General features: G+C 49.5%; 4 protein-coding genes across 10 annotated transcripts; 1 reads left to right on the top strand and 3 right to left on the bottom strand.

The window, feature by feature from the left end:
* Positions 1 to 440: 440 nt before the first annotated feature.
* LOC117893963 (polyhomeotic-proximal chromatin protein) lies at positions 441 to 8,160 on the bottom strand. Of its 3 annotated transcripts, none has more exons than XM_034800762.1 (9): positions 7,542 to 8,160; positions 7,162 to 7,265; positions 6,354 to 7,091; positions 3,768 to 6,233; positions 3,581 to 3,701; positions 2,930 to 3,048; positions 2,635 to 2,851; positions 1,121 to 2,565; positions 441 to 1,050 (listed from the first exon to the last, which is right to left on the bottom strand). In XM_034800762.1, the coding sequence occupies exons 2-9, from the start codon at positions 7,240 to 7,242 to the stop codon at positions 694 to 696; spliced, it is 5,544 nt and encodes a 1,847-aa protein (XP_034656653.1). In that variant the 5' UTR covers positions 7,243 to 7,265; positions 7,542 to 8,160; the 3' UTR covers positions 441 to 693. The 3 variants fall into 3 exon arrangements, with proteins under 3 accessions (XP_034656653.1, XP_034656654.1, XP_034656655.1); XM_034800763.1 differs by having other exon boundaries at positions 6,354 to 6,596; positions 6,918 to 7,091; positions 7,162 to 8,159; XM_034800764.1 differs by lacking the exons at positions 3,581 to 3,701; positions 3,768 to 6,233; positions 6,354 to 7,091; positions 7,162 to 7,265; positions 7,542 to 8,160 and adding an exon at positions 3,181 to 3,338 and having other exon boundaries at positions 505 to 1,050.
* Positions 8,161 to 8,359: 199 nt separating this feature from the next.
* LOC117893981 (ribosome maturation protein SBDS) lies at positions 8,360 to 9,352 on the top strand. Its single transcript, XM_034800793.1, has 2 exons — positions 8,360 to 8,587; positions 8,654 to 9,352. Exons 1-2 carry the CDS (start codon positions 8,457 to 8,459, stop codon positions 9,279 to 9,281), a joined length of 759 nt encoding a protein of 252 aa, XP_034656684.1. The 5' UTR covers positions 8,360 to 8,456; the 3' UTR covers positions 9,282 to 9,352.
* LOC117893977 (IST1 homolog) lies at positions 9,279 to 11,066 on the bottom strand. Of its 5 annotated transcripts, XM_034800784.1 has the most exons (5): positions 10,885 to 11,066; positions 10,104 to 10,815; positions 9,974 to 10,024; positions 9,641 to 9,703; positions 9,279 to 9,565 (listed from the first exon to the last, which is right to left on the bottom strand). In XM_034800784.1, the coding sequence occupies exons 1-5, from the start codon at positions 11,064 to 11,066 to the stop codon at positions 9,347 to 9,349; spliced, it is 1,227 nt and encodes a 408-aa protein (XP_034656675.1). In that variant the 3' UTR covers positions 9,279 to 9,346. The 5 variants fall into 5 exon arrangements, with proteins under 5 accessions (XP_034656675.1, XP_034656677.1, XP_034656678.1 ...); XM_034800786.1 differs by lacking the exon at positions 9,641 to 9,703 and having other exon boundaries at positions 9,347 to 9,565; XM_034800787.1 differs by lacking the exon at positions 9,641 to 9,703 and having other exon boundaries at positions 9,347 to 9,529.
* A 496-nt stretch (positions 11,067 to 11,562) lies between these two features.
* LOC117893975 (radial spoke head protein 3 homolog B) lies at positions 11,563 to 17,910 on the bottom strand. The gene is made up of 4 exons (XM_034800781.1): positions 17,606 to 17,910; positions 12,992 to 13,082; positions 12,488 to 12,903; positions 11,563 to 12,426 (listed from the first exon to the last, which is right to left on the bottom strand). The coding sequence occupies exons 1-4, from the start codon at positions 17,830 to 17,832 to the stop codon at positions 11,907 to 11,909; spliced, it is 1,254 nt and encodes a 417-aa protein (XP_034656672.1). The 5' UTR covers positions 17,833 to 17,910; the 3' UTR covers positions 11,563 to 11,906.
* Positions 17,911 to 22,258: the final 4,348 nt, after the last annotated feature.

The raw sequence follows: 22,258 nt of genomic DNA, 5'->3' as shown, positions 1-22,258 counted from the left end.
GTGTACGCGCGCCATGTAGCTTGCCATGTATTCTAGAGTAACTACATGGTAAGTATCGCGGGGCGCGGTAAAGGGCCGTCAATTACACATTAATCAAAGAAACTCCAGCAACACAAATGAGCAATGGTCGTTCAATTGCAGCTGAAACTCCAGCAACTGCTGAAGATCGGCAATGAGGCCAAATTTGTCACTAATTTAATCAGATCCACGGCCCTGCCTCGGGGAGTCTCACCATGTACCATGCACCATGTATATTCCTCGGCCTACATGACGGTTCTAGGCTACATGGCAGGCCGCCGCCACGAAACTGGTTTGGGCAAGGGCGGTGCGAGTGCGCGGGTGGCGGTGGGTACGACGCGTGTCAAGTCGGTGGATGCATTAGAAAGCCTCCCCTGCCTGCTGCCAGACGTGTAACTCAACGAACGAAAGACAGACAAATATTTCTGGTGTATTTTATACATACGAATGTAGTCTTTATTTTAACAATTTTGCATTTTTTCCTTCTTTCAGTGGCGACAGTAATATTGATACAAATTATGCTGGTAAGAGAATTACAATAGATGTTTTATGCTTAATATTTATTTACATATGGTGGTGCTGCTGCTGTGAGTGCTGCTGCAGCTGTGGCAACATCAGCCGCATCATTCGTGGCGGGGCGGGCGGCAGGTCGATGCGTTGCACATCTTCCCTATGCTAAGGCTCGATCTTGCGTATCTTAAGGCTGCCGCTGCTGGCACGTTGCGCCAGGTTTGCCCCAGCACCGCCAAGCGCGCCACTCGCCGTCGTTGTGCTAACCAACTGTGGCAACTGAAAGTTCCCATTGTGGATTTCTCCAATGCCATTGCTCGTCAGCGTGGTGCCCAGACCGTTCTGCATGGGACGCTTCAGCACGAACCGCTTGGTCTTGGCGGCCGTTGCCATTGTCGCACCACTACTGTTCACGGTCGTTGCGGTGCTGCTAACGACCACTGCTGTGGTGGTTTTGCCCACGGGCAGATCATCGCCCACGGGATCTACTTCCATTTCACTCACGGTGTTGTTTTCCTCATGCTAATGGGGCGGGAGAAATGGTAAAAGATTAGAATAAGTCCCACATTTTGATGTAATTTTTCTTGCTTACACTCTCGCTATTGGGCTCCTCATCCTCGTGTCCCTCCTCCTCCTCGAACTCGGCACTCTCCGTCTCCTCGGGATACTCAACCAGCTGACCGTTGAGGGTGGGAAACTCGATGACCGGCAGGATCTGGCGCTGTGTTTGGCTGCTCTCGTCCATTAGCTTCTGGATGAGATTGGCAATGTCCTCGCGCTTCTTGGTGACGGTGAGAAAGTCGAACCAGTTCGTCAGCTGCTTGATGGGCAGTCTGTAGTCTCTGATGGGCTCCGCAAAGAACTGCTCCACATACTGCAGCAGATAGAGGCCGCAGTCGGTGAAGTTGTTCTGCTGCGGCACTTTGACGCAGTGTCCGGGCATGTTATCCTTGTTGAAGACGTGCGCCTGCGCATCCGGCTTCTTGATCCTGTACTCACAGGTGAGGTAATCCCGCAGCGTGGCCACCACACGACTGCGCGATGCCCCGGCCAGCGAGTCAAAGATGAGGATCAGGGGCTGCTTCACCGCCGGCACCTCCTCCGCCCCGCAAATCCGCGCTGGGCCACTGCTAACCTGTGGCGTGGGTGTGGCTGCCGGTGTTTCCTTGGCGGCCGTTGGCTCCTTGCCCGAATTCGAGTTGTCACTGTCCTCGGAGGCCATGTCGCTGTCATCGCCCTCGGCCTCGTCTCGCTCGCTCTCCCCGTCGTCGCCTAGGCGGCAGATCTCCGAGTTGAGTGCCGCTGGCAGGGCTCCACCCTCGCCCCTCTTCGTTAGCGGTGTGATGGTGGTGTTGCCAATCTGCAGGGGCCCCTTCTTGCCGCGCGCACGCTTTAGATGCTGCGGCTCCACGGGCTGATTGGTGTCATAGGTGACGGGGCCCTTGAGGTTCGGGAAACAGATGATGGCGAGGAACCAATGCGACTGCTCGTTGATGGGCACAATGATAAAATCCTTGTCGAATATGTCCACGACTTTGGTCCACTTCTGGACCCTGGCATGCCGCTTCTGTGCAGCTGTTTGCCGCATGTCGGTGGGACGCGTCAGCGTCGTCAGTCGCTTATAAAAGAATGTGCTGAAAACATGCGTACGCTCGCGTGTTGCCTCCGGTATCAGTGTGTTGCGCAGCCACAACAGGTAAAAGTCAATGATGATGTCGTTCAGATACGACTCCTTCGTGAGGCACACAAAGTCCTCCATGCGGATGCAAAGGCTGCCCGTGCCCGTGGGCGGATACATCAGCAGGCTTACCTGCTCATCGACACGCAACTGCCGCACCACCGGCTGTGTGGACTTGTCCAAGGCCTTGCGATCAGAGTCGGCAATGCGATCGAATATATCGGCCGCATCTATGGCCGAGATCTCGTCCACGCAGCTGAACATCGTCTTGATGGTCTCACGGGCGCTGTGTGAAATGCTATCGAACAGCAGCACGAGGCGTCGTGTGTGGACAGAGGTTTGTGACTTGAAGCCAGTCTCTGCGGAAGGGGAAAATATTTAACTATAGCAGGAATTCAAGTCAGGCAAGGGCATAATCTGCAGCTTACGTTCATTTGGTTGATCATCGGGCAGACAAAGTTGCGCTTTCACATACAGTGCGCATGTCTTGAGCAAGTAGAGCGTAAGGAGTGTCTGTGGCTGGTCAACACTGCCGAAATGTGCAATAACCTTGATCACCTCGTGCTTGTAGATGTTTAGGGTGAACTTTTCGTCCATGTCGTGCAGTATGCCATTTATACGTAGGCCCTTCGAGGTGAAGGTGACCTGGAAAAATTAAGAACGAGAAGAAAATATGAGCACACATAGCAGGTGTTGCGCGCGGCAGGGGTGGGGGGAACATACCGGCTCAATTGTATCGAAACGATAGGGTATCAGACGCACACAACTGCATGTGATCGGTGTGGAGAATTGCTCGTTAGCCGGCACATCCGTCAAGTCCATGACATCGCCGCGCACAAAATCTGCAAGCGAAAATTGTTAATTTTACATTTATTTATTGCTCTGCCCTTACATGTGCTGCTGCTAACGCAAAGCCACATTTTTTCTTCATTTTTTGCACTGCGCACACGTTTTCCTACTATTTGTGCAGTTACCTTCGTCATTCATGTTTGTAGGGGGTTGCGCAGAGTGCGGCTTGTCAATAAATTAGTTGTTTAAAGTAAAATCTGTTTAAAACTAACACAATTTCACAAAAATTGCAATGGAACTGTGGAGAAAGAGCTGTTTTCACGCATTCGCTTCTTCTTTCTCCTACTCTTTTTCTTCACGCAACCAACACAGAAAATGGCGTGTCGCTCTGCGCAGCGACCCCTGGCGGTACATAAGAGAACTAAAAATAGTGCGATGGCATTGCCAGGCACGAAATTTCGATACACACACACACTGCATAAACAAAAACAACAAACATTGCTGTGCATGTACATACACCAGCACCAGAAAATGCGCTGCCAATGCTAATTATTTGCTTATAAAACAATTTTATTAGGGTCATACCTCTGTACAGCGGTTCTTCGTCCACCTCGGGCAGCACGGGCTCGCAGGCAAATGCCACGGCGGGCAGAGGAACTTTTCCATTCATGAAATGGCTGTAGTGGCTCGAGTGCAGGGATGGAAGCTGCAGAAAAGGATTCAAGAGAGGGTTATTGGAGGCAAAACCAAGATAAAAGTAGCTGAGACTTACACTAACACTGCCATCGGCAGTGGAATCATCTGGTTCGGCCTCATCCTCACTGCTCAGCAGCACCACAGGATCCGCCTCGGGCGCTCGTCTACCGCCACGGGCTCGTCCCCGCATTGAGGCCATGCCACCGCGTCCTCTGGCTCCAGTGGCAAAGGTGACGCCACCCATCTGTTTGTTGTAGCGTGCAGCCGCTGCCAGTTCCCGCTTCTCCGCAGGCGTGGCCGCCTCGCTGGAGGTGGATGATGCCGGCGAGGAGGTGGCATTCGACTTTGGCAGGTAGGACTTACGCTTCGGTGGCTCCAGGAAGACTCGCTTGCAGCGCTCGCACTTGGCATGATCCATGCCCGTGAAGCCGCACTGCTTGCACACCGCATAGTAGCCGTCGATCAGCTTGCGTCCCTCGGTGGCCACCGACACGACACCTGCGCCCGTGGCCGTGCCGTTGGTAATGCCTCCGTTTGGTGCCGCTGAACTGGCTGCCTCGCGCTTGGCCTGCTCTGCCGCTGCATTCGCCTGCGTGTACGCCGGCGAGGGTGTTGTGGTTGTGGGCGCAGGCTGTGCAGGCGCTGCACTGGCGGCGGCAGCGGCGTTCTCCTGCTGGCGATTCATTTGGAGACTCTCCTCCGCACGGGAGATCAGTTCGCTGGCAGATTCGTTGACGGAAAAGCCCACAGTTACCACAAAGTCCACATTGGCACCACGATGCTCGACGCACTGGATCGTTGTGGTGTTGTCGAACGGCACGCAGACCTGCTCCAGCAGATCCTGCACCGTGCACGACTCCCGCGGCAGCGTGAAGGTGATCAATCGCTGCTCGCCCGATGCGAGTATCACGAGCATCTTGGCGCTATTCCGATCCCTCTCGGGTATCGCCTGACCCGCACGATTGTTGAGCACATGCTGCGAGTGAATCTCGTAATTGTTGTGCGACGTCTGCTGCACGGATGAGCCGGACTGCGAGGATGATTGCGAGTCGCCAGCATCGACGACAGAGGCCGATGGTGGAGCAATTGCTGGTGCGGGTGGTGTGGGCGCCGGGGCTACTGCTGGCGTTGCCGCAGGCGGTGCAATGGCTCTTTGTGGCTGCATAATGCGTGTGCCGATCGGCAGCACTCCGCCCGTGGGCGTCTGTGTGGCTATCAGCTTTGGCGCGGCACGCACCAGCGTTCCCGGTGTCATGGGCCGCAGGGGCGTCAAACTTCCGCTTGTCGTCACGGATGTGGGCACCGCCGTGGACACTGTCATCGTTTGGCGCTTCTTAAACTCTGCCAGCGACATGCTCGCTCCACTCGCCGTGCGCACTGCCTGCACCTGCTGCTGCTGCTGTTGCAGTTGTTGCTGTTGCAACTGCTGTTGATGCTGCTGTTGCAACTGTTGCTGTTGTTGTTGCTGTTGCTCCTCTTCCGTGTTGGCCTGTGTCGTGCTGCTGCCCGGATAGTAGGTCGTCAGGCTTGTGCCCTGTGCCAGCTGTATTGGCATTTGATTGGTGGTTGGCTTTTGTTGCTCCTTCTTCAGCACCGCCGCTTGGATGCGCTCCTCCATGTCAATGCCCATGCTGCTTGTGGTTGATGCCGCGGGCGTGGCGGTCACAGCGGCTGGCACGGGCGTTGCCACCGCCGTGGTGAGGGAGACAGGCGCCCGATAACGCAGCGGCGACTGTCGCATCATCAGCATCTGTTGGTGTTGCTGCTGCGGGTGCTGCGGCTGACTGCCGTCGGTGATCATGTGAGTCCGATACACCTGCCGCTGCTGCAGCTGCTGTCCTGGCACCGTCTGCTGGCCGAGATTCGCGCTGATGGTTATATGCTTCGTCATCTGCGTTTGGGTCACGATTTGCATCGTTTGGCTGCCCTCCGGGGAGCTGGTTTGCACCACCAACTGGGCACGTGGACGTACTCCCGGCGGACGCATGTTCCTCACAATGCCACCTTGGACGGTGCCGGCAGCTCCTCGGGGTCGCACGTGGCGCACAATTGTGGTGGGACTGAGCGTGGGTCGTACCCCGCCACTTGTGGCAATCATTGTGCGCGTGAGTACGGCTCCTCCCCTTGCGTTCTTCCCACGAAACGCGGCCCGCACGAGCGTTCCACCGCCCTGAGATGTGGCCACCAGTTGGGGCTGCTGTGTGTGCACCACTTGCTGCTGCTGCTGTTGCGTCTGTTGCTGCTGTGGCACCTTCTGCACCTGCAGCTGCTGGTAGACCACGTTTTGGGTTTGCTGCGGCACCACACGCGTCTGCACGAGGTGTGCCGTCTGCGCTGTGGCCTGGAGTTGCATTTGCTGCTGCTGTTGTTGCTGCTGCTGTTGCACGTGCTGCTGTAGGGCGTGCTGCTGCTGTGGCGATGTGGTATAAACCACGCGATTGCTGTACGGATGAATGGCCGTGGCCTGGCGCATGATGAGCTCCTGATGCTGCTGAGCCTGGATGAGCACCGGCTGCTGCTGCACGATGACGTGCATGTTGTTCTGTATGAAAAGATTGTTAAATGAGTTCAATAAATTACTAAATCAAAGACTAGGACTATTTAAATAACTAAACATCATTCATTAAACTTTAAATTAATAGTTTATAATCTTTATTCTTACAGTTAGCGGTCGTTGTTGCTGCTGTGTGGTGGTCATGCGGTAGACGACTTGCGGCTGCTGCTGTTGTTGCTGCTGCTGCTGGGCGGGTGATGTCTGCAGATGCAATGTTTGGCCCTGCTGCTGCGTCTGCTGATGCTGTTGCTGCTGCTGTGGACTCTGCAATAGTTGCTGCTGCTGCTGCCCGCTCGTTTGCACCAATTGCGCCGTCTGCTGCTGATAGGCGGGCGCATGATATTGTTGCTGCTGCTGCTGTTGTTGCTGGAGCACTTGCTGTTGCTGCTTCTTCTGTTGCTGCTGCTGCTGCAATTGCTGCATGGACGCATGCTGCACAATGGTGTTGGGCTGTAGCACCTGCTCGGAGGTGTAATAAATCTGCTGAGTATGCTGTATGGCGGGCTGTTGCTGCTGATGTTGCACATATTGCTGCTGCTGCTGCTGCTGCTGCTGCTCCAGATGGATTTGTTGCTGCTGCTGCTGTGCCTCCTGCTGCTGATAGTGCACTTGCTGCACTTGGTGCTGCTGGTGATGCATCACGACTTGCTGTTGCTGCTGCTGTTGCTGGTGTTGTTGTTGTTGCTGCTGCTGCTGTTGCTGGGCGAGATCTTCTCCTCCGATTATGTAGTGGGCAGGAGCTGTGGCCTGTTGGGGCTGCTGGTATTGGGCCGGCGCTGTGGTTTGATACACCACTTGCTGCTGGTCGTTGAACACCAATTGCTGGTCATCCTGGAGCACCAGAGACTGCGACATAAATGGCATTTCCAGTTTAGATTCCCGTCAAGATTTCCGATTGCGCACTCTAAATACTCACCCCAACCTCCTCTTGGGGCACTTGCACCACCTGCAAATCCGAGTAGACGGGCTCCTCTAACGGCACTAGATACTGCTCCATTTTGTGGTGGGGTCTGTGGTGCACTGGGAGAGAGTACAAAGAGCGGAGAGTAGACACAATATTTTAATGATGGTCTCCGCTACAAGATGGCCTTCCACACACACACAAACACATGGCGGGCGTTCAGCACACGGAAAACACTTTTTTGCCCCACATCAATTATCCAGGATAATGGTTGACACTGCTCCGTTAGCAAGCAAAGCGTTTTTTCCACGTTTATTATACAATTTCTGTGACATTTCTTCAGACCATTTTTTTATGCGTTCCACACACATGCACAAACACACACAAACACACACCTTCTGCTGGGTTTGCTGGGAGTTTGGATACGTCCGACGTTGATTTGCTGGACTCCACGCGTGAATCACTTTAGTTGTGCTAAATCATCTTCGCGAGAGTTCTTCACACGTTTGGGCTAGTGATTGGAAAGCCTGGGCTAGCGTTTTCGCTCGAAAATTTTAATTTCTTGTATTATAATGCAAGCAGCCGAATCAAATATGGCGTTTCACAGGGCAGCATTTCAATTTGATTTTTCTGGCAATGCCCACGCGCAGTTGGTGCGCCCTCTGGCGGCTTCGTGGAGTTCCGCAGCTGTTTACAAACATTTTGCAGTGTTGCGTTTTGCTACACTCGTTTATCGATGTCTGTCTTTTCGCCGCTTTCGTCTAATGTTTAGTGGTACCACTCTTTCGCATGTAGCCATATTATTGGGACCACTAAATATTCGAGGCATTGGAGTTGCACTAATATTCAATGATTTATGCACTGAAGCCCGCCTTTCACTGTTTGATATTATTTTATTGGCCATTATCAGCTTGATAAGCTGCACTTTGTTGAACACGATTTTTTGGCAATTGATATCGTGATTTAAGAGCCGAATGTGCTAACGGACAGCGCGCTCTTGCAGATTGGATGGAAGAAGAAGATGAGAATCCAACAACAACAGAATACGTTAGAGATGTGAGAACAGCGATGGGCCAAAACGATAGCTACGGCTGATGGAAATCGTTAGTGCAAAATGCAAGTTTCGGTGATAAATAGGGCAAATAGAGGAATTAAAAGTATGTTTTCTGACAGATGTACGATCTCTCCAGAGATTAATATTCGTTTTCGGTCGGTACATGAGCAAAAGTGTATTCTAAAATGTATCGAACTAATTCTGGATTTCGCACACGCTCATCGCTAATCTCAAACAATATTATTATAATTTCATCATGTCCAAAATATTCACGCCCACAAATCAAATTCGCCTCACAAATGTGGCCATTGTGAGGCTAAAGAAGGGCGGCAAGCGCTTCGAGATTGCTTGCTACAAGAACAAAGTTCTGTCCTGGCGCAGCAACAGGTGAGAACTGCGCAAATGCCACCGCACGGGAACACGTTCCTTGACTTGACAATTCTCTTTTTGCAGCGAAAAGGACATCGATGAGGTGCTGCAAACTCACACAGTTTTCACGAACGTGTCCAAGGGCCAGGCAGCCAAGAAGGATGAACTACAGAAGGCCTTCAATAAGACAGATGAAACCGAAATCTGCAAAGAGATTCTGAGCAAGGGCGAGCTTCAGGTCTCGGAGAAGGAGCGCCAGAGCGTGCTGGACACGCAGCTAAGCAGCATCATCAACAGTGTGGCTGCTCTCTGTGTCAATCCCGAGACGCGTCGCCCCTACTCGGCTTCGATCATTGAAAAGTCCCTCAAAGATGCGCATTTTTCGGTGAAGATGAACAAAAACACCAAGCAGAACACGCTGGAGGCCATCAAAATGCTGCGCGAGCATCTGCCCATCGAGCGTTCACGCATGAAGCTGCGTGTTAGCTTTGCGGGCAAGGAAGGCGGCGGCAAGCTCAAGGAATCTGTCGTAAAGCTGGCCAACGCCGTGGAGCACGAGGAATGGGAGGAGTCCACGCTGCATTTGACGCTGCTGATCGATCCCGGTCAGTATCGCGTGATCGATGAACTCGTGCGCAACGAAACCAAGGGCAAGGGTCTGCTGGAGCTGCTCGAACTCAAAGAGGTCGTGGAGAACGAGGAGGTCTTCTAGGTGTGGACATTTATACGTGATTATTTATGTGAAACAGATTACAGGAGGAGATAATATAACAATTTTCATTTGCGCTTCTTGAGATTCTCAAAGCGACGCGACAACTCATCGAAATCGATCTCATCTTCGTCTTCCTTCTTGTCAGCAGGGCCTGGGGGAATGTCTGGCAGATCCAAGGGTACATTGGGCAGCGATGGAAGATCCAGGGCAGGCGGTGCACTGGGTAGTGTGGGACCACCAGGTGGCAGCTTTGAGCGCGGTTGTGGTTTCGGTTTGTTGGCATTCTGTGAACGAGAGGCGGAAGATTACATTTTAGCTGGTGATTCTCCATAGTTTCGGTTGGGTTTGTGCATCCTGACCTGCAGGTTGACGGGATTAATGGAGGTATAACGTGGCGGCGGATCATTGTTGGGTTTTTGGCGCTGTCAAGCAAAAAAATGTGATAACAAAAAGCCAAATAAAAATCGTAAATAAAATTAACAAAAAGAAGAGTGGTGCGGGGGCATGCAGGTGTGTGGGGGAGGGTTAGATTATGAATCATTTTGTGGGATGTTTGGACTTACACGCATTGACATCACACAGAGAGAGAGATAAGAGAAGACACAACCCCGGGAAAAGTCAGTTTAGTGGAACGATAAGCACGATCAAATGTTAGTTAGAGGCAAACAGCGAAAACTACAGGAAAAACCTACCAGAATATTCTCATCTGGGCTGCCCGAATCATCCGTTTGGTTAGTTTCCCGCTGCAATAACCCATGAAAATCATGCAAGACATGCCAAAAAGTGGGAAAATGTAAAGGAAAAGCAAAAAATTGTAGTTACATTGATGAAATTGGTATTCAGATCCTTTTCCTCCGCGCATTTGCCAGGCACCATCGATGGCATCGTTGGCTGTGGCGGCTGATTGGGCGGTATGTTGTAGGCAAACGGTGGCGGCGGCTGTGGCCCAGCACAGGCTGCAGCTCCACCTCCTCCTCCGCCACCACCGCCGAAAGGCGGATAATTGAAGGGTTTGCCTGTGGGCGGCATCGGCATGTTGGGCAGCGGCGGCACCGCCGGATAACCAATGAAACCCATCTGTGGCGGCGGACCACCGCTACCGCTGAGATTATTCCGATCGGACAGATCGATCAGATGGTGTTCGGGCCTCTGTTCCTCCTGCATCACCTGTGGATCCGGCTCGTACTCGATGTTGTAGTTCTTGGCGATGGCAATCAGATAATTCTCCACCAGCAGCTTGGGCGGCGCCTGCAGGGTGAGCTTGTGCATCAGCTTCTCCGACACACTGTGATCCCCGGTGGCCGTGCGATTGTGCTCCGCAAACTGTGGCCCGTACTTCGTGATGAAGATGTCCGAGATGATCTTCAGCTCCGCAATGTCACTCTGCAGCCGGGGACACACCCACACCAGGCTGGCCACTGGCTCGGCTATGCCCGAGTCTAGCTCCTTCATTTGGGTGATCAGACCGAAGCGAGCGAGCAACAGGTCGCAGTACATTTCCACCATTTCCATCGCCTCCACCAGGTAATCCTCGCTGTGGGCACAAAGAGTAAATGTGTTTGTAGTGTTGGGGGGGTTACCAGACATCCCATGAGTATCCTACCGTATTATATGCTCCACTCGGATGCGGGCACGCTCTGTTTTGCCCGTGGCCAGATAATCTGCAATCTCCTTCCTGGACTTTTGCGTCAGCTCCGCCTTCTTCTTCTCCAGGAGCTTCAAGCGATTGAGGGCCAACCGGAGGTTGGTCTTCAGCTTGTTGTAGTTGGGTCCGCTGGAGAACATGGTGATGTGGGGCAGCTACTTAACTCTGGCAGCCGTGAAAACTAATGTTAACTACAAATTTTGGTGATTCATTAGAGAAAAACAAATGTCGTCACAGGGCAAGCCAACAGTGTGACCAGAGCGGAGCTAGGTGACTAATTAGCTTAAATGCTTTGACCTTTTGCCTAGACCTTTGTTTATAGGAAGTTCAATAAGAGAAGGTTCTTGAAAGGTGTGACAGTCTAGTAACAAATTAATGCATTATTCTGCCAAAATAATATATGCATTGCTTTGATTTCTATTTAGCTCTTAATATTGAATCGAACCTCAAAATAAAGAAATATCATATCCGATCAACACCAAAAAATCTTCCGTTTTCTTCCTTTGTATTTCCACGGTATATTTTGACACTAAGAATGTATATTTCAGTATACTTCTGTGTCTTCGGCGGTATACTTGATCGAAAAATACGCGGGCACACTAGTAGTAGCGGTAAATTCAATCGCGTGTGCGTGTGTTTTTTCGTCGTGGTTTCTTGAGCTTTATTTCGTTGCATTTTCAATAACATAAAACCTTTAACAATATTTAGTTACAATTTGAAATTTCGCCGCTGCACTGCAATTGTGTTTGGCAGCCGGCTGCCGCGGTGTGTGCCAGAGACAGCACCAAACCAAACACAACCACAAAGCTGCGTCCATGCTCCATCTTGTATGTCCATCATAGCGGTTCTTTTGCGTAGGTATGTGTGTTTTTGGATGTTTTTGTGTGTTTGTGTGGGAGGGGCCGCCATTTTTTTTTCCAACATAAAATCTTAACTAAATTTAACCAAAATAATTAATTTTACAGCATTTTGCGATGTGCTCACAAATGCGGAGGCTCCGGAGGCGGTTCGGGGCATTCTTCTTCGGTTTCGGTTTCGCACGGACACGCCTCCATCTCGTCGGGCATGCAGCCCTCCTCCTCGCACACGCCCGTCGTGCGTGGCGTCACCTCGGGCTCGGCGTCGCGATAGCCGGCGTACACCTCCGCCCGTTGCTTGATGATCTCCTGTATGATGGCCGTGAGGATCTCGCGCGAGTCCACAATGTGGCCCACCTCCTCGGCCACTTCCGCTGAGAGCCAGGGGCAGATGCTCTTCATGAGCTGCTCCTTCTTCACGGCATCGCTGGCAGGCTCGATGTTCTCCAGTACCTCCGGCACCAGGCTGGCAATGTGGCCCTGCAGCAGCTTGGCGGCCGTCACGCTCTTCTGCATCTCGGCATCGAGTTCCTTGGCAATGGCATCCTGTCGCAGGCGGCGCTCCTTTTCCGCACGCAGCCGCAACTCCTCAGCCTCCAGGCGCCGCAGCTCGGCAAGCTCCACCTCACGCTGGGCGAGGAATCTACAAAGGAAGGAACAAATTATGTAAAAATAATATCTGGAAGGACCTCCGACTGTCGTACTCTTCCTGCTTGCGGCGCAAACTGTCCAATTCCATCTCGTGTGCGACCTCCAGCATGCTCTGCTCGATGCAGGCATCCACCAGCACATCAATGATGGGCTGTGCCTCGGCATCGAAGTGGAAGAGCTCGCCCTCGCCGATTTCGGTGCCCACATCGACGCCCACCTTTGCGGCGATGAATGGCGGCGTTGGTGGCTTCTCCAGAAACAGATCCGTTTGCGTGTCCACCGTGAATTCGGGCGGACGCTGCACCAGCTTCTCCAAGTACTTTTCCGTCTGAATGGTCTCGTGTTTGCGGCCCTTCACCGGCGGTGGTGTGCCCAGGACATTGCGCTGGTTTCTGCATTGGATCGAACGTTTTCGCAGCATATTCCGTCGCTTGATTTCCGCGGCCTTGTCGAAGGGATCCACATCCGTCTGTAAAGCGGAAAACACACAAGAAAGTGGATCATTCCCAGGTCACGGCTGCCGCAGGACTGGCTCGACAATTGGACAAGCCACTTACCACCATGGAGGCGTTGCCAAAGTTGCTGCCTTTTATGACACGACGGTCGTACATGACGTTCTTGTATGGCTCCGGCGGCGGCACAATGGGTCTGTGGAGGAGGCAAGGAAAAAGGGTGAGTATTCCCATCAATTAAAGGCGAGAGCCTCGACCCAGTTCAACGCTCGCTGACGCTCCTCTCTGTATTTTCTAGAGCCCCACCCCAAATCTGTTGCACCTCCTCCAACATCGGCCGATAAGCATCAAATTTGTGCATTTCTCAACGCCCCAACGCCCAACAGCAGCAGGATGGCTGGCTGCTTGTCAAGTCATCTCCGATTCGAATCAATTCGAACACCCACTCCGCCAGCGAAGTTCACTACACTTTTGGGTCAAATGAAGGAGCGAGCCACTAGTCGATTTCCCTCGAGTTTTAAAGCTTTAAAAACTCCTTCAGCGTCGCTTCGGTGAGTAATTTATGACTTGCTAATTTCTATGTACGTGTATTGCCCGTCCAAAAGAAACAAACAATTCCTTGTGTCAGACGTGGAAGAACTTGGATCGTGAACTCGTGACCTATGCAAATTTTTTGTAGCCACTTTTTGGGCGGAAGTCAGACATTGAACGTTGGGCGAATGTCTGGTCTGGTCTGGCTGCAACCGGCCGGCCGGCCGGCCTCATGTTCCTATAACTTTTTGGCCTGAAGTAATATTAGAATTTTCTCTGGGTCTGGGTCTGTGTTGAGTGGAAGCAGTTTTTAGGGGGATGAGAGGGATTAGAATGTGGTGTAGATAGTTTTGTGAGTGTTATTTGGGCAATAGCTTAAGTTTTTGTATCTTTACTTTTTGTTTTGGCTATTACTTTGATGCAAAGTTCCCATAAATGAGCGGATACTTAACGGTTTTCGACTATTACTAGTAGTAAATCCTACATATTCTATATTTCGAGTGTTGTTTACACTTCTGTTCCTCTATTCATCCTTCCTGGTTGTATAAATGTCCCATAAGTGAAAGGCTACATCCTATATTCTGTCTGTTACTGCCAGTACATTATCTTTTTTCCCTATTTTACTCACACTTAACCCAGTTTATTATACATTCTGCCTATTATATTCTGTTTTCCATATTTCTGTTGCAAATTACTCTCCAAATTCTACACTAAAGAGGCCATAAAAAATGTTATTTACTTAATGCAACCTCTCTCCTCTCCTCTCCACATATTTAACAGCAGACGAATGTGCAGAGCCATTTACCAGAGACACAACTAGCGTCCGGCTAGGGTCGGTCCCATGTCCTTCCTGCCACACATTTGGGCGCTGGCTGGGTGTGGCGCAATTGAACTTAATTTCCCCCTCAATTTGTGGCACTATTTTTTTGTCGTTGCTTTTGCTCTTTTTTTTTTGGTTGTTGTTTACGAAATCTAGATTTAAATTATTTAAGGGTCCTGCCCCAAACGACACGAAAACACAGACGAGTGTCCTTCTGTTTGCTTGTCCTTGTTTTATGCAAGCTACTCCCACTATTTGCCGCTAAGTTCGCTCCTTATAAATTAATCAAAAGTTGACCAAATGAATTGAAAAGCAAGAAAAACATTTTCTAATTGAAATGTGAAACCCTCGAAATCGATTGGAAGGAATGCAAGGAAGAAGGAGGTCGAGGGGGGATGTGTGTAGCTGCCCCGAGTCCGTTACTCATTTGAATTTATGGTAATATTTGTACGGCACACTTTTCTGCCATTGGATGACCGCCAATCCGGCAAAGGAAACCTCCTCCTTGCGCTGGTTTCTGCCTTCTTCAGGGGTGGAAACTGAAGTGGTTTCTGTGGCTCTTTTATTACCTCTTGTCGCTGGTGCCGCGACGTTGCTGCAATTGCTGCTGGAACTGTGCCTTTGTTATGTGTAGACCACCGGCCAGGGATTGACTTGCATCGCTGGAGGGAGCTTTGGGTGCTGCTGTCACGGAAGCCGGAGCCGCTGCCACCGCCGCAGTGGCTGCTGCAACGGCAGCGGTGGCACGATAGCCATTCAAACGCGTGGCAGACACCGCCTTGATCTCCTTTTCCCCGGGATTGGGTGACTTGAGCGGGTCCTTTGAGTAGTAGCTCTGCAGGATCATGGGATACGAGGAGTAGGCATAGACATGACGCCGCAGCATCGAAGCGGGCAGCATCTGCACCTCATGGGGCGGCGGTAGAAAAATGCCCGTGGGTACAGTCGTCTCGAAGCGCGGTCGCTGTGACATTTCGCCCGAGTTGCGGGCGGCCATCCAGGCGCCGGTGGTGCCAATTGGGCCGCCGCCGCCGTAGTTCTCCTCCGGCGCCAGGAAGCGCAGCTTGTGGCTCAACTCATCCGCAAAGCTGCGCACCTCCTGGTTGCTCCGCGAGAAGAAGGATCGCGGCGGATCTACATGATCCACTGAGGGTTCCGGTTCGAGCGGCACCTCCTGTCGGCGTGTGGGACGCACAATGGCCTGCTGTGGTCGCGGATTGAGAGCGAGTTCCTCCGCGGGATGAGGTTGTAGTACGGAGAAGGCGTTTGTCACCACGTGCTGGAAATTGTAGGGGCTCTGATAGCGTTGCACGTTGTAGGAGTTGCTGGAGTTTGAGTTGGAGTTGGAGTTGGTGGTGCGTCCTGGTGCGTAGGGATAGCTGCTGGAGAATGAAAAGTTCTGCTGCGGCTTGGGAAAGTGATCCTCGTGCTGATTATTGGGGCTGCTGCTGCTCGTCTCTGGCATTGTTCCACAATTGTTTTGTACCGCTGCTGCTGCTGCTGCTGCCGGTGCTGCTGCTCCTTCCGCTCCTTTCCGCTTAGGAACGGTCGCTGCCGGTCAACGCAACGTCCATTTATAGCTTATGGCCCTTGGGGCGCGACACACACTCGCCACACCACACTCCGTTGAAAAGTTAATCAATATTTGTGCCTTTGTTTCGTTCTATTTTCTAGTATTTATTCCGCCTTGCCACAGCGGAGTGCCACACGCGTTGTACCGCACGAATCGAGTGGCGAAAGCCAAATGACCAAAGGACCTCTCGCGATGGTCCGAACCAGGGGGACCTGACTCGATAAAGTTTCGTGTGCAGCCCATGCCCATAGCAATGTCCCTCTGGGTTGGTCAGCAGCAGAGTGTGGCCCCAGAGTGTGGCATGGTGTGGGGGTTTCCCCCCTTTGATGGTGTTGCAATAATAATGCGAAAACTGTTAACAGGCCGCCAAATCCCAAGACATTTTTGCATAAGAATTGTCGTGTGCTTCGGGTCTCCTTTTCCATTGGTGGACCTTGAATTTCACCTTATCCAAGTGTCGCCCCATTTCCTGTGGCACCTTCTGGCTCGTGCTCCTGCTGCAGATGACTCCACGCATTTCCATCGAATTTGACATTGAATTAATCATGTGGGTGGGCGGGTTCCTTTCTTGCCAAGAAATGCTTCTTGCCTCCTACTCTTTCGTGTGAACTAATGTCAATGGCCAAGGTCAATCGCGATTAGCGATAAGGCGAGAAATTAGAGAGCAACTTGAAGCATAATTAAGTGGATTTCGCGGCAATTGCAGGCGCCTCCCCCAGACATAGCAGGGAGTTTCCTCGATAAGAGAGCGCCTACTAGGAAAAGGTCGGTTGGGAAATGCAGATGGTGGATCTGTAATTACTGTGGACATGTGGGATGGGCTCTAGGATGTAGGAACAGCTGGCATTGGTTTTGGGTTTACTTGATCGATTTTTGTGGTTAGGAATTGGTCTTAGACAATTCTTTGAAGGGTTCTCCTGCTCTTGGTGCTTTCAGGATAGGGAATAAGATTGATTTCCCTGAGGATTTGCACATTTTCTTTATAAATTTGAGCATTGGGAATGCATTTTACTTTTCTGTATTGGTTTTTCCTTTAATTTATGACTTTATGCATAGGAAATACTTGATATATTGTATATCATCGTTTCCCCTAGGATTTTAGTGCTAGAAATTGATAGATATCCGCGGAATTGATGGTTTTTGGAATCGCTAATACTCTTTAGAATTTATATCCCTTGTGTTTCAGAGGTTTGGGGCATGCACGAATGTGTTTGGGAATGGTAAATGCTTGATCTCTGGCTGGTTTGGTTCTTCCCTAACAGTTCTGTTTATTTAATCCTTCAAGATATTCCCCTTTCTCAATAGTTTTACAAATATAGAACCCCAAAAACATGCCAAAATTCTCTTAATTTCCTTATCTTCCAATAATCTTGTAATCCTTAATTTGACCTTAATCCGACCCACAGCCCCTACATTCCCATTCCTCTGTCATTATCTACCCATTTCTGATATATTTTTACGATTGGTGCGTCAATTTCTGTATTTTTTTAAGCACCCAACGAGCCAGTGGACAGTTCGTAAAATAAAAGTGCCCTGCCTGCCCGCACCTAAGTCATCCTTCGTGTTACTTCTATTGTTGCCACGTTTTGTGGCACACGAAAGTTTCCATTGATTGCGTGTGTTCCCGTCCATTGTGTTGACCTGTGGATGCCACCGGCCCCCGCCGCCATGCCCCGCGAAAGCGTTTAATAATTTATTTACGCAATTTATGACTTTCGGTTTCTATGTCTTTCGACGCATTCCATTGACCCCAACAGCTAGGGGGCAAGGAAATCCCACTCCGATTTGTACTTACTTGGGACAACCTTTGATTTTGATGGGTTTCGGCTGACTGGCCCACCAGAATGCCTGCTTGCATGGCGGCGCCGGGCAGGGATTGTCCTGCCACTTGAGCTGCATCTCCGTGACCTCTGTGCCGATGAGGAAATCCATGCCGGAACTCTTGTTGCCGCCGCCGCCGCCACCACCCAGACGATGGCCACCGCCATTTGGCTTGTAGTCGCGTTTCGGTATCGTTGGCATCGCACTTTTGTGGGTTTTTGGTTTGTGTTTATAAATTTACGACAAAATTAGCACTCGGAGATTGAACGGAAAATCATGTGTATAAAAATATGGTCCCAAAGTGACACATTTTTCTAGGGGTTTTATTGTTGCTTTTCACTTGAATTTTTGTTGATTATTTTGATGCAATTTTGCTTGAATTTTACTTGAATTTGTATCACAAATAAACAACAACGGCGGAATGTCCATGCAGTTGCCATGGGAATGGATTTTGCGGCATTGTTAAAGAAAACTGTTGCCGATGTGGGGGAGGAGGAGGCGGAGTCCTTGCCTCCTGTTGCAATGCGGTATTTGGGGGGTGGGGTAGGGGACTTTTCTATGCCGATATATCTGTGTTTTCAATCTCTCTGATAAGTTTATCGACTAAAAGAATGAGTACTTTCGGCTCAGCAAATGTTGATTTTTCGTTTTTACGTGCTTTTCCCTCACCGATTTATTGGTTGTATAAATTATTCAAACGCTGATTGTCTACTGTCTGTCTTTTAGTGTGAGATTTCTATTTATATATATCTCTTAATCAAATAGGAACGGCGTACGGCGGCAAGGAACCGCAACAAGCTTTTTCCCAACTTAAAGCTTCAGGGCTTAAGACGTCCTGTACTTTGAATTTAAAATTGAACTGCAATGTTTGTTTAGCGCGGTGGCAGCCTTGTTGTGGTGGCAATGCTAACGCGATGTTTTTATAGCGTGGTGGCAGCATGCAAATAAAGCAGTTTTAGCTGCTACGCAGGCAATGTTTTTTAAGCTATGTGGCAGCACAGCAATGAAGCAGTTTTGCAGAAGTACTTGTAAGCAGTCATTTTTTGTAGGTAACGAATAAGCAGTTCGGCATCAAAGCAGTTGTTGGTCAAGCAGTAGTTGTAGTCGGTAACCACAAAGCAGCGCTTTCAAATATTTGAAAATTTGTCCAAATCCATGGGCAGGCTTAGCTGCTGCAGCTAATTTCCGATAATTATCAGAAAAGTGCTAAATAAATAATGCATTTAAATTGGACATTACTGTGATTCAATCCATGCTAATTCCTGGTAAATTAAGAACCTTTCGAGCATTAATCAATCCAAATCTGCTTTCAATCAAATGCCAGCCCGCTCTCCCCGTATCCAATTTCATAGGAACGTGTCATTTAATTGCCTTTGCCCCTTGGATTTTCCCAATATTTATCATTAATCCCCCGCTGTAAACGATACGGATCCAAACGGAAGGGAAATTACATGTTGCATCCTTTTGTGTTTTGTTTTTGCTTATTCATTAACACAATCCAATGGATCCGTGTTCCCGTAATGAAGAGTGGACAATGACTGTGCGACTGTCGTGCGATGACGTTTTGCTTTATGCCCGGCCTCCGTCTCTGATGCGCGGGGGTGATAATTGTGTCCCCTGTCCTGTGTGGCATACCCCCTTCTGCTGCCTTTTCTGTCTCTCCGTTCTAACAAGATCACAGGGGCAGGCGGCCCCTTCAACATTCAGTCAACAATCAATAAGTGGCCATGACGTTTGACATTTGAATCTTTTATGGAAAAGGTTAATGATGCCACCACTCGATGGGCAACAGGGGAAAACAGAGGGCCACACAGGCGACAGCCCCTCAGCCCCTTGGAGTGGCGACACGAGGCTGCCAGATCCCTGTCCCTTGGCGCGACGCGTAGGACTCTTGTCCAAGCAATTTCCCGATCATTTGCACAGATACTCCGAGCTAGAGTCCGAGCCTGAGCCCTGCCTGTTCTGCGAAGGCTCTCGGGGGAAAGGAAGGGAAAGGAAAGGAAAAGTGTGTGTGTTTGTGTCCACTGCGTCTCCATGTCAAACAAATCATTTTACACAGATCTCTCGTACTCGTAATCGTACTCGAACCTACTGTTTTTCCTGTACGTTTTGTAGGTGTGAGAGCTGCAGTTTTCCCAAGAAAATTGATTAATTTATTGACTTGCAAGAGGGAAAAAACTGATACGGAAGGGTCGTAGGTTGAAGGTCGCTGGGTAACGGTGTCGCAGGGCTCGTAAAAAATATTTTAAAGACAGAAATTGTGCGGGCACTGGACATTTTTTATGAGTTATTTATGTGGCGCCAATAGGAAAGTGATGGAAAATATCACAAAATTGTGGAAAAATTCACGAAAAATCAGAACAGAAATTACTTTTATATTTGTGTTAGAATTTTAATTTTAATGCGATTTTGAAATGTTTTTTTAATGCATTTTTATTGCAATTTTTAAATGAAATCATTCTCTTATCTGATTTATTTGATATTCGCTTTTGAATGGGTTTAAAAATATTTTAAATGCTTTTTTTGTGTGCCGTGAAATTTATAATTATTTTTATGCATTTTTTCTCAAAATAACGTTAAAATACTTTGATTGTCGCCTAAAATAAATAATGTACCATAATTAATACAAAATTTATATGAAAACATTTCCTTCTTTGGGTTTTTGAAATTTATTTGATACGTAAATTCCTTCAATCAGTAGATAATGCCCCCAGCCGAGTCTCCCCGATATTCCCAGAGACCAATAAACAAACCCAAATTAAAATAAATATAACAATTTTTCCGACTTAATGACAAGTCCCATCAAATAACGCATAAGAAATGCAAAACACGCAAACTTTTGCCTGACTGAAATATTACCCCGCGAAAGTACGGCATTACGGGCTGGGGGGTATTATTGATGGCCAACATTCAGTGGGGCACAAGTGGGTCTTTAACTGTTTGCTTAACCTCTGCTGAAATAAGTTCGAGTGTTAGTCAGACATTAGACATTGCCGGGGGACTCTCCTTGTGTCGATGGATTTGCATGCCGGGTGTTCGGACTTGAAAAAAGAGAATCCAATTCGTTTGTCGATCGATTGAAAACTACAATTCTGGAATAACTTAAGGCAGGGCGAAACGCAGGGCGTTGGGCCGAGGGTCGGGGCAGGAGAAAATAGAAAATGAAATAAAAATAAAAACGCGATCGTCTGATCGTCAAAAGTGACAGCGCAGCGCACAGTCAGAAGCGGCAGCACCGCAGCAAACAGCAGCAGCAACAATGAGAATGAGCAATATATAAAATCGCATCGGAATTGCTAATTTCTGATACGATTTCTGTACGGTTCGGGGCTTTGCTTGGGGTTTCTTTCTGTCAGGGGTTTTGTTCCTGAGTTTTGGATGGAACTGGAACCTGGGACAGCGACTGGGGGTTCGGTTTTCTGTTGTTTTCTGTTGTGCCCCTCGCGATCTTTGGGGTCTGGAACGGCGGGCCAATGCCGCTTACGTTGCCTGCCGGGTTCCTGCCACCGTGTCTGACCCTCCTCCATTTTGTGGACTTGTGTGTTTCAGCTCTCTGTTTGCTGCTTTCTGTTTGATTTTTGTGCGACAATTTTTGACATGCGGATGTGCCATGTTTAACGAGACGAACAAACTGTCGTTCGAGGTACAGCTGCAGCCCCAGAAACAAATCCTTTTTGCCCAGCATTTACAATAAATTGAATTTGACCAAAGACCAATGCTGTTTTGTGGTTAAGAGAGAGAGACCCCTCTGCTGCCGCTTTCCCCTCTTGCTGCTGTTCCTATCCCAGTCGGAGTCGAAGTCCGAGTCCTGCTGCTCGTTGCAATCAAAGTTGCAGGCAAGTGAAATGCTTGTGAAAACCGCAGGAAATTCGTCGAATTTGCCATGCGGTAAACTGTGTTGCCAGGGCCATGGCCTTTGGATACAGAGGGTCCAAGCAAACCAGAGTCCTTGCTGCCTCGGCTGCTGCCATCCCCTCCCCTGACGGCCATTGTCGTATGCATAATTGATGCGAATGTTTGCGGCCAGTGTTTCGGGCTTAGAGAATCCCAAAACCCAAAAACCATTCCTCATAATTGAGTCGCACTCGCATTTCTATCTGCAGCATCGACTCTTGCCTGCCACTGCTGCCACTGCGACTTGCAACCCAAGCAAAAAACTGGCAAAAGTTCATTTGCTGAAACTGAGATTTTTTCTCCTGCAGTTTTCGCTGCGAGTGCGAGTGCGAGACTCTAATGAAATGCAGTTGGGAAAGCCGCAGTTTTTCAATTACATATTGAGGAGAAGTTGCTCTGTGGATTTCCCCTGTAGGTATTTAATATGTAGATCAGCAATGGTGTTGGAAAACTACTAGGATTTTGTATAGCTGTGGAGAAATGTGCAAAAATACTAAGAATTTAATAAGAACTTCCAAAAAGAGACTAAGAGATGAATTAATATATTAAAATTCGGTCTGAAATATCGTAATTTTTGCTGAATATTTCTCATTTCTCCAGCAAAAATTGGGTCCAAAATTTCTCCATTTTTATTAATTTCTCTCACCAAAATTCCCACACATAAAGAAAAAAAAGATTATGACTCGCAGCACCGTTAGGCGCCACCTGTGCAGGCTCCTCTAGTCTTAATCCC

Source organism: Drosophila subobscura, chromosome J (genome assembly GCF_008121235.1).
Source record: "Drosophila subobscura isolate 14011-0131.10 chromosome J, UCBerk_Dsub_1.0, whole genome shotgun sequence".
NCBI classification, from domain to species: Eukaryota; Metazoa; Arthropoda; class Insecta; order Diptera; family Drosophilidae; genus Drosophila; species Drosophila subobscura.
The sequence above is the reverse complement of the archived record's forward strand: the minus strand, read 5'-3'. Positions and strand labels throughout refer to the sequence as shown.